The 11,188-nt window shown below is 44.7% G+C and overlaps 1 protein-coding gene across 2 annotated transcripts; it reads left to right on the top strand.

The window, feature by feature from the left end:
- The first annotated feature begins 5,620 nt into the window (after nt 1–5,620).
- LOC310685969 (16 kDa beta-galactoside-binding lectin-like) lies at nt 5,621–10,827 on the top strand. Of its 2 annotated transcripts, none has more exons than XM_083459127.1 (5): nt 5,621–5,788; nt 6,903–6,959; nt 7,047–7,126; nt 8,775–8,958; nt 10,659–10,827. In XM_083459127.1, the coding sequence occupies exons 1-5, from the start codon at nt 5,780–5,782 to the stop codon at nt 10,803–10,805; spliced, it is 477 nt and encodes a 158-aa protein (XP_083315253.1). In that variant the 5' UTR covers nt 5,621–5,779; the 3' UTR covers nt 10,806–10,827. The 2 variants fall into 2 exon arrangements, with proteins under 2 accessions (XP_083315253.1, XP_083315254.1); XM_083459128.1 differs by lacking the exon at nt 5,621–5,788 and adding an exon at nt 5,829–5,931.
- Nucleotides 10,828–11,188: the final 361 nt, after the last annotated feature.

The following is an 11,188-nucleotide window of genomic DNA, read 5'->3' as shown; positions in this document are numbered from 1 at the left end:
AGAGATAATGGGAAAAGCAGCTGGCTGAAGCAGCTGGCTGAAGGGGGGGATGTAAACTAAAGAGGTTTCTTCTGAAACTGTTTTAAACTGAGTTCCTTTTTTACAAAGGCCTTATTCCTTTTAAGAGGCTACTTGTGTTGTGTATTAAATATATTGGCTTAAATGTAATTATGCAAAGGATTTAACAAATGCTAGATTCTTATTTCATATAGTTGTAAAGAGTTGTATTTATCCTGGAATTAAGTCAGCCACCAGCCCAGCCCCCTGCCAGACAGGAAGACGCCATCCAAGCAGTCCTGATATATGGCTGTCAGACATTTGTTTGGAAACCTTCAAATGAAGGAGATCTTTCAATGTTGATGTGAAACTCAAGATCCTTGACATATGTTTAAGATAAAAATTTAAGATTAACCATTTGTTTTAGAAGGCAATAGGGCAAGGAGGGCAAGAGGTGAGCTGGTAATTAAGATTCCTTGTTGAGACACATGTAAGATATATTACTACTTATTTGTCATTTATAGATGTAACAATATATAGCTCTTTGTGTTCCATATAAGGACAGGAGGATATGGGTGTATCTTTTTGTGATTGGTTCTAGCAATCAGCCAATAGGAAATTCAACCAGGCTGATTGGACAGAGGCAGCCACAGGAGGAGCAAAGGGGGCTGGATTAAGGGAATATAAGGGCTGGCCATAATGGCAGGAGGCAGGCCAGAGCTTGGTAACCATATACCACTGTGCCTCTCATTTATTTGTCTGACAAATAAATAATTATTTTAATTTCTCTATTGCTGCGTTGAATATTTCATTCCAGCTAAGCGTTAACCACAAGCAGGGTGCTACAACTGCAGATGGTGACAGCAGTCATGAAATTAAAAGACGCCTGCTTCTTGGGAGAAAAGCAATGACAAACCTAGACAGCATCTTAAAAAGTAGAGACATTACCTTGCCAACAAACGTATACTAAAAGCTATGGTTTTCCCAGTAGTGATGTATGGAAGTGAAAGCTGGACCATAAAGAAGGCTGATCGCAGAAGAATATGAAAGATGGAAAGGAATTCAGCGCCCTTGCGTTCTCTGTTCACAGGTCATTTCTAACAAAGATCACCATGGCAGAGGTGCGGCTGCGCTGGGAGTTAGTTTTCAGTGCAGAAGAAATTGCACAACCTTTCTGGGCAAAACTCCGAAGGAATAGGTTGGCATATAGAATTAAGTGGAAGAAATCACACACAACCTTGTGCCTGGGCATACTCCGAAGGGCTAGGGCTGGTGTTGAGATCGAGAGGACAGAAAGGAGGAGAAGGCAATTTTTTTCAAGAGTTAAAGTGAGGAAAGAAGTAAGGATTTGAGAAGTATAGGTTTGCTGTGGTTTGCAGAATCCCACCCCACTACCCATTTTTCCTACTCATACTCACTTCGCAAGCGCTGTCCTGGTGATCCCGGGATCTCTTGACTGGTTGTTTAAGGCCGGCCTGATCAAGCATTGCTTCCTCTGGTTAGCCCCGCTGAAACTCCAGTTATTTCCAGACCCTGGGACCGATGGAAGACTGGTTATTCCTCCTGGCAAACTGCCTGGTGCGCGCTGGATAACCAGTCCTTCCTCGCCTCCAGAATCTGGGTAACCAAAAGTCCCTTTGTGCGTGGTCGCCATCTGTTGTAAATAAAAATATGCCCTTTTCCCTTATGGGGTATCCAAGAGCCCATATAGAGTCCTTACATAGGTTCCCTATTGGTAGGAGAAAATAACAGAGGCCAACCAGAGAATATTGAGAAGCAAAGCAGCTAGTAAGCTTGATCTTTATTGATCTGTTGCAACAGGGTACTCCCCTCACACGCAGGAGAGGAAAAGGACCCAGAACAATGGCGCGCAAGGCCTTATAAAGACTTTTGAAATTCCCATCCTCTAGATCAAGACCACCCCCAGAAACATTATGCATACATCACAGAAGGGGTGTAACCTAAGACTACCCCTCAGATACATCCCACCTACATCACAGAAATTTAAATGTTGTTTTTCTCCTGTCACAGTTTATCTCCTGTCTGGCAAGTTGCTTGATTGGATTTCTGGGGAGCCTGGCCATTCTTTTGTAGTGGTAAAATACTTATTTCCTGGGCCAGGTCACAGGCTCACACCTTATTCAAACAGACATATCCTTGAGACAATGGGGAGGCTTTTCCAGGTTAACCTTGCAGAGAAAGCATTTGGTCAGTTTAGGAATCAAAATGGTTCCAGGATGGTCTTCCTATGTTGATCTATGTATGTGCAGTTATGAACATTACCATATATCTAAGACCATAAAATTCCTATCACAGTATTATGGTGCTGGAGGAGACTCTTGAGAGTCCCATGGACTGCAAGGAGATCAAACCTCTCTATTTTGAAGGAAATCAGCCCTGAGTGCTCACTGGAAGGACAGATCCTGAAGCTGAGGCTCCAAGACTTTGGCCACCTCATGAGAAGAGAAGACTCCCTGGAAAAGACCCTGATGTTGGGAAAGATTGAGGGCACAAGGAGAAGGGGACGACAGAGGACGAGATGGTTGGATAGTGTTCTCAAAGCTACCAGCATGAGTTTGACTAAACTGCGGGAGGCAGTGGAAGACAGGAGGGCTTGGCGTGCTCTGGTCCAAGGGGTCACGAAGAGTCGGACACGACTAAACGACTAAAGAACAACAACAACAATAACCATAATATTATTTCAATCCTGCCTTTTCTTCAGACGGCTTACAGCTAAAAATACAAAAACACAGGTCTTGAGTTTGATCTGCATCTGTCCCTGTTTCAGCAGAACATTATAGGTAGCCAAATTTGTGCGGGGGAGGTTTCTGTCCCCGAAAGGGCTAATCTAAAGGAATAATTCACCTGTTCATCTTTGAGGGAATTGCAAAGGAATGCTTTTCTCCTTTGCAGAATTGGAACAGCTAGTCACTTTGTGAATGCATATGCAAGCAACAAAATCACAAACAAATATTTACCGGGCAAGGACACTTGTGACTCTACTCTTAGGAAACTGTCTGGACGTGTCTTTAAAAATGCCTTGAACTATATGAATGAGTAGGCGAAGGTTTCCAAAGCAGGGAGATAAGCCATTTTGACCTCCCAGTTGCTGCATTTAACAGCTTCTGTTAAAGGCACAGCCGCAGAACCTGATTGGAAAAACTGGCAGCTCCAGAATCTGCAACAGCTGATGCAACAGCACCCCACGAGGGCAGAGGGATTTTTAATGGTCTCTGAAGATGCCTTTCCAGCTGATTCACATTGCTGCAAGATTGCTGCCGCCACTTTTTTTTGCTGCTGCCTCTTGCACTGGGCCTACGTAAAGAGTCTGTCTCCAACTATGAGGAGAAATTAATGGACCTGTCAACAATGTCAATTAATTACAATGCGCACCCCTCCCCAGCATTGGACCAACATTAGATGTAACCCAATATTATCTCCTCTCCAAAATAATCTGTATATATAGAAATGTTGTATTTATGAACTTTATATTTTTAAAATATTATGCCACAATGTACTTGTTCAAAGGAAGCCTGGTTAGAGTCATGTCAGGCTGGGACAGGTGACAATCTAGTCACCTCAGCTACAATCCAGTCTTTATTCTCCAGCCCATGGGTAGGCAAACTAAGGCCCGGGGGCCAGATCCAGCCCAATTGCCTTCTAAATCTGGCCCACGGACAGTCCGGGAATCAGTATGTTTTTACATGAGTAGAATGTGTGCTTTTATTTAAAATGCATCTCTGGGTTATTTGTGGGGCATAGGAATTCGTTCATATTTTTCCCCCTTCAAAATATAATCCGGCCCCCCACAAGGTCTGAGGGACAGTGGACCAGCCCCCTGCAGAAAAAAATTGCTGACCCCTGCTCCAGCCCTTCCACACTGAAGACCAATAAAAGTATTTTAACAGGGTGTTTCCCAAACGTGGGTCTCCAGCTGTTTTCAAGCTCCAGTTCTCATCACCCCTAACCATTGGTCCTGCTAGCTAGGGATGATGGGAGTTGTAGTCCAAAAAAACAGCTGGAGGCCCAGGTTTGGGAGACCCTGCTCTAATTCCTCCTTTTCCATTGGCTCAGTTGCTTGCTGGCCTAATGTTGTGATGTGAATGAGAGGAAACCATGTACGCCATCCTGGGTTTCTTGGAGGAAGAGTCAGGGCAAGGATGTCCTCTCCAGATGTTTTGGACTACAGCTATCATCACCCCAACCTGCACAGGTGAGGGCTAATCCTGATGGGAGCTGGGGCCGCCAAAACATCTGGAGGGTACCAGGTGAATGAAGGGCAGCAGGAAGACATAGCACCAGCCACTGGGGAACATTTTTTTTTCATTTTCCTTTGCATGAGATTTTTCAACTGTTCTTATATGTTCTTTCAATGTTGATTTCAAATCTGACACCGATTTCTGTGTACATGCTATAGTTATCTTTCAGTTTCTGTCTTTTGCTGATATGTCATATTTACACTGGGGATAAGTGCACACTGACACGTTGATCTACCCTAACCACATGGTAATTATTGTATTGCAAACTTAATTTTTCTTTATTTGTACAGTTTTTTAACCAAAATATTTGTATTTTTCAGATCGGACCATGGCTTCTTCAAGTAGAAAAAAATATGTCTGGCTGGCACAGGGCACAAAACCACAGCTCGCCCCTATACACGAAGCCAAGCCAGAGCACAACTAAGTGCAGTACAGCCATCTTCTCAGAAAAACTCTTCACAAGCTCAAGAGGTCAAGACACGAAAGCTTTAGCAACTAATCCACACTTAATGACCCACCTAAGTGGTACTCAGAATATCACTCAAGAAATCACTCAAGATATCCCTCAAGTAATTAAGGAACAAAAGAAGAAAAGGCACACTAACCTGGGAACTTCCTCTCTGCCCAGAACGTTGGAGGCTATACACCACACCCCCTCAACAGTATTTATAGGAACTCAAACACTGAGATCCTGCTCTGTTCCAGTAACAAGAAGCCGAAAGCACCAGCCTGAAGATGACGAGTGAGACCTCGTCGAAACGTCGCCTAGACACCCCAACTCTTACACGGGAAGACACCCGAAGACACCAAAACCTGCAAATATGTCTATAGCATGTACACGAAAATCGATTTCAGATTTGAAATCAGCATTGAAAGAACATATAAGAACAGTTGAAAAATCTCATGCAAAAAAAATGGAAAATTTTTTGTTCCCCAGTATACTGCGTATCCCAAGGCAATACATTTTTTTGCATACCTCCAACTGTACATAGATATACATGTCATTTTCAATGCTATACATGTCATGTTTAATGCTTTATAAGTCACTTACATTTATACTCGTATTGTACTACTTTGGATATGTGTTTAATAAAATATTGAATTCTTGCATTATGAAAAACGAAGATTATGGTGAAAGGTGAAAAACATGAATTGCAAAAAAACTAGAGCTTACAGAATGAAACCAACTTCAGATTTCAGAATCAGCACATCGAAATTAGGTTACAACAACTGCAGGTGTCAATGCAACAAAAAATTTGTTCCCCAGTGTAATCACTGTTCTCCTGCCTTCAAAGCAGGCCAGCTGTGTTGCTTGTTGACCCTGATTTTCCTCCTCCTTGCATTTCTAGAGAGCTCCATCACAGCAGACCCTTTTTGTCAGGTGGTGCCTTTCCCCCCAGCTACTTAAAGGCACCATGGGGCACTTTCTTTTTGCAAGGTAGCAGGCTGGTACTTCTTTTGCTGAGGCACAGAACTGAGACTGGAAGGGAGAAGGCGTCGCTGGACCCGAGCGAGATTGCATCATGGATCCTGTGAGTCCTCTTTACTGTTACTCTTAGATTATTGATCTTGAGATTGTTTTACAATCAGCAGGACCCAAACAAGGCCAGAAACTTATAAGCATCAATAGGTCTCTTTGGGAAGTGGTGTATCAGCTAGGAAAAAAACACATTTTGTATGTGTCGCTATTGCATGCCTGACTTCTATCTTTTTCTCTTGCTTTGGGGTTCTTGTAAATCTATTCTTGGTGCATCGTTAGTAGGGCTGTCCTCTGTTGTTGTTGATGATGGTGTGCTATCCATACAGTTGTGCTTTCTAGCATAAAGGGGGGGACTGGTCTCTGCCCTGCAGAGCTTACAATCAAACGTCTACCTGTGGGAGAGATAAGTGTAATTTAGGAGGCGGACGTATGCTGATGCAGTTCAGCATACTCAAAAAGTCTTTCTAGAAGGCGTGGGCATTGAGGCTTCACAGAAAAGGCAAGATTTGAAGAGGGCTTGGAAATGTGTGTTTGAGAAAAAAAAATCTCCAAATGAATCTGAACTTCAATGTCTAAAATCCCTGGTAGAGGACAAGGATTCTGAGATCACGTTAAGGGTGGCCAAATTCTCTGCGATTGCCAATAAAACCTAAGGAACAAGCTGTGCTAGTATAATGATTAAGGTTTTAAATGATAATTTTAGGTTATATGTTAGTGATTAAGTTTTAATTTATATATATTTTTAACTGTTCCTATATCTGTATTGTCCCTGTTATACCTCATTGCAAATTCAAATGTACCCCTAACGTGTTTGATGATTTCCTTGATATTGTATGTGGGCTGGAACTGGTCTGTGACCGAAATAATAAAATTCATTCATTCATGTGTTTGAGTGAGTATGCAAAAAATAATAATCTGTGGTTTGTTTACAGAGTCATTAGGCTTCCCTATAAGAGGTAGTGAAACTAGCACTTTTAATTGGAGTTTGCTACTGGGAATAACATGGCAGGAGGGAGAAGTAATTGCTTCTTTGTGGGACTAGCAAACTGCTAGTCCTAAAGATCTGGCAACACTTGTATTCCCAACACTGGCTGTAGTAAATGAAATGCTCTGTGCTTCTGCCTATTGATTTATTGGTGACTCCTTCCTCTTATCCTGTCCCAAAGGTATTAGGAAGTGCCCTCATTGATCCATGGACCCGGTTTCACGCCAAGCCAATGAATGTAAGAGCCTTCACTTTCTTGTTTCTTTCCCTCCTGAATCTCACCATTCCACCATCGCAGCTGAAGACGTGTTTCCCTCTTCCCTAGGGGCTGGTTGCAACGGATTTTGTTCTTATGCATGGAGACACTGTCCAAGTGAAAGGGAGGATCTCGTCGGATGCCAAAGAGTAAGTTGAGAAGGAGGAAAGCGTCTTGAGACTCTTGTGGTGCATTCATATTACTGCTTTGGAGTACAGAGAAGTTGCTATCTCCCCTGCTTGCCCCCCAAGCTGTTCACATCAGCACATGGCTTCAGTTAGTATAATAGGTAAAGGTAAAGGGACCCTTGACCATTAGGTCCAGTCATGGCCGACTCTGGGGTTGCGGCGCTCATCTCACTTAATTGGCCGAGGGAGCCAGTGTACAGCTTCCGGGTCATGTGGCCAGCATGACTAAGCCGCTTCTGGCAAACCAGAGCAGCACGCGGAAAAGCCGTTTACCTTCCCGCTGGAGCGGTACCTATTTATCTACTTGCACTTTGTGCTTTCGAACTGCTAGGTTGGCAGGAGCAGGGACCAAGCAATGGGAGCTCACCCCGTCGTGGGGATTCGAACCGCCAACCTTCTGATCGGCAAGTTCTAGGCTCTGTGGTTTAACCCACAGTGCCAGGATGGAGTGTGGAGAATCCTATATTGCACACTTTGTGACTCCTGTTGCACGACAGGGCTCTCCAAACTCTGATCTGCGAGCTTCGTTCAGGTGGCCCTCAGCCTGTCTGTAAAAACGCAATTCAAAATCCTACAGCACCTGTTGCAGCACATTACAACACGCAGAAAAAAAATCACTAAGTTCTCTATGCGGACCTGTGGTGATTTTCAAGTGACCCATGGGGAGAGGGGAAATGTTGGGGTACCACCGAGTTCAGGCACTTAAGAGCCATGGGGGAAGGAAGCAGATTTGGGGGTCTGTCCTGCCACCCCAACAGTCTATATCAGGGTTTCCAAAATTTGGGTCTCCAGCTGTTTTTGGACTCCCATCATCCCTAGCTAGCAGGACCCAGTGGTCATGGGTGATAACTGTAGTCCAAAAACAGCTGGAGAACCAATTTTTGAAACCCCGGTCTATATGCCACTCTAGGTTGCTAATTCCTGTGTTATTCTCAGCACCATGAGCGCCAGAAGCATGCTTTATTTTTATTTCTTTTTAAAGCTACTGTTCTCATGATGATGATGATGATGATGATAATAAATAATAATTTATTATTTATACGCCGCCCATCTGGCTGGGCTTCCCCAGCCACTCTGGGCAGCTTCCCAAAAAATATTAAAATACTGTAATACATCAAACATTAAAAGCTTCCCTAAACAGGGCTGCCTTCAGATGCCTTCTAAGTCTGGTAGTTGTTCTTCTCTTTGACATCTGGTGGAAGGGCGTTCCACAGGGCGGGTGCCACTACCGAGAAGGCCCTCTGCCTGGTTCCCTGTAACTTGGCTTCTTGCAGTGAGGGAACCACCAGAAGGCCCTCGGTGCTGGACCTCAGGGTCCGGGTAGAACGATGGGGGTGGAGACGCTCCTTCAGGTATACTGGACCAAGGCCATTTAGGGCTTTCAAGGTCAGCACCAACACTTTGAATTGTGCTCAGAAACGTACTGGGAGCCAATGTAGGTCTTTCAAGACCAGTGTTATATGGTGTCGATACCTAAATACAGCACTAAATGTTCTCACTGTTTGGCAATACAGGTAAGATGCCCAGGAGAGGGGCTGCATAGTTGTTTGTTTATACAGAAGTCCAGGAAGCCTTAACCTCCACGCTCTTGTTTTCCATCCTCTTCAAGTTTTGTCGTGCATCTGGGCCGTGATCGCGACAACCTCGTTCTTCACTTCAACCCCCGCTTTGACTACCAGACGGACGAGAACACCATTTTGAACACCATCGTGTGCAACTCCTTGCAGGACGGCGTATGGGGGAAAGAACAGAGAATCACCGATTTCCCTTTCGAACAAGGTGCCAAAGTTCAGGTGAGGGTGTGGCAGTCTTAGCAAAGGTCTGTGTGAGAATGGAGCAAGCAGGGGAATGGCTACTCTGCAGAGGACATGAGTTAGGAAGCCTGCAGCCTTCATGCAAGGGCCTTCTCAGTAGTGGCACCCGCCCTGTGGAACACCCTCCCACCAGATGTCAAAGAGAACAACAACTACCAGACTTTTAGAAGACATCTGAAGGTAGCCCTGTTTAGGGAAGCTTTTAATGTTTGATGCATTACTGTATTTTAATATTTTGTTGAAAGCCGCCCAGAGTGGCTGGGGAAGCCCTGCAAGATGGGCGGGGTATAAATAATAAATTTTTATTATTATTGTACTCCTATTGACCCCAGCCAGTATGGCCAATGGTCAGGCATGGGAGCAATACCTCAACATCTGGAAGACCCCAGGTATATTTTCCTTAGAGCAGGCACCCCCAAACTCGGCCCTCCAGATGTTTTGGGAGTACAACTCCCATCATCCCTAGCTAGCAGGACCAGTGGTCAGGGATGATGGGAATTGTAGTCCCAAAAACATCTGGAGGGCCGAGTTTGGGGCTACCTGCCTTAGAGGGTGTGGAAGGAAGACCTTCCTCCTTTCAAAAATGCAGTTTATATGTGTAGAACTGGAATGCAGGTGTTTGAAGTCTGGCTTGACTGAATAAGACTTCTGTGCTTTTATTTTTTAAAAAATATGTGCAAGGCCAGCTCACCTTTGCCTATAAAAAAACTAGCATGTAAGGATTCTAGCCTGGCCCTCCTGAGAAGCTAGTTTTCTGCACACAGGTTCTTTCCCTCCTGTGATTCTATCTCTAGCTCTGCATTCTGTACCAGCTCCACTCCAAGCTTGGAGGAGGCCCTGCAAAATAAAAAATATAGATGGAGGTAATTTTTATGTAAATTATGCATCTTCAGTACAAATGAGCAACTCTGTCTTAATTCTGGGTGTATATCAGTTTGCATCTGGCCTGAGCAAACACTGTAGCTGCAGTGAGGCTGCTCATTGGGAGAATTCTGTGTGCAAAATGCAAGGCTGGTACAGTGGCTTGGGCGATACCTTCTGTTGTTCTAATAGAATTGTAGAGTTGGAAGGGAGACTGAGGGTCATCTAGTCCAACCCCCTACAATGAAGGAATCTTTGTGTAACATTTTTTGTAGCGAGCATTTTCACAAGTTTAAACATTAATATGGTAACACCCCTCTCCCCTTCTTATCCTGTTTGTAACATGAGGGATTAAGTCCAGGGGTCAGTAAACTTTTTCAGAAGGGGGCCGGTCCACGGTCCCTCAGACCTTGTGGGGGGCTGGACTATATTTTTTTTTGGGGGGGGGATGAACGAATTCCTATGCCCCACAAATAACCCAGAGATGCATTTTAAATAAAAGGACACATTCTACTCATGTAAAAACACGCTGATTCCCAGACCGCCAACAGGCCGGATTTAGAAGGCAATTGGGCCAGATTCGGCCCCCAGGCCTTAGTTTGCCTACCCATGGATTAAGACAACTCTGGTCCTTGGGCTCTGAAGTTCCTCACTCAGCTGAAATGTAAAGCACTTGGGTAGAAGCAGCCTCAGACAGGAAATGGAAATGCTGAATGCCCAATGTCTATGCAGTAGTTGCCATTCCTTTTAGTCTTTCAGGGCAAGTAAAGTGTTTAGCATCCTGGTTTTCTCACGACTCCTCCTCCCGCTTCTTCCAGCTTTCCTTCATTTTTCTTTCTGCGGAGATCAAGGTGAAGCTGGCAGAGGGTCACGAGTTCACCTTCCCCAACCGGCTGGGCCTGAAGACTATCAGCTACATCAAGGTGGAAGGAGACTTCAGAATCAGAGCCCTCAAATTTCTCTAATTTCGCCTTGCGTCCCTGTAGTCCTGCAACAAGTCTGAATAAACTCAACTGTTCTTCAAAAACTGCCTGCGTGGTTTTAGTTTGTAACAGTCAGGGGAAATATTTTTGAGTCCAGGAGCCTCGTTCCCTACCTGAGAGCCTTCTGTGGCCCACATCACCATGGTGGGTGGAGCCAGAGGCAAAAGTGGGCGGGGCAACAAATATAAATATTGCCTTTGAACAGTAGGGTATTTTCTAGGTAAATGGACCCCTGACCATTAGGTTCAGTCGTGGCTGACTCTGGGGTTGCGGCGCTCATCTCGCTTTATTGGTCGAGGGAGCCAGTGTCATGTGGCCAGCATGAGCTTCCGGGTCATGTGGCCAGCATGACTAAGCCACTTCTG

This window comes from Podarcis liolepis (assembly GCF_965112155.1).
Source record: "Podarcis liolepis genome assembly, chromosome: 9".
NCBI classification, from domain to species: Eukaryota; Metazoa; Chordata; class Lepidosauria; order Squamata; family Lacertidae; genus Podarcis; species Podarcis liolepis.
This window is presented reverse-complemented; position numbering and strand designations above follow the sequence as displayed.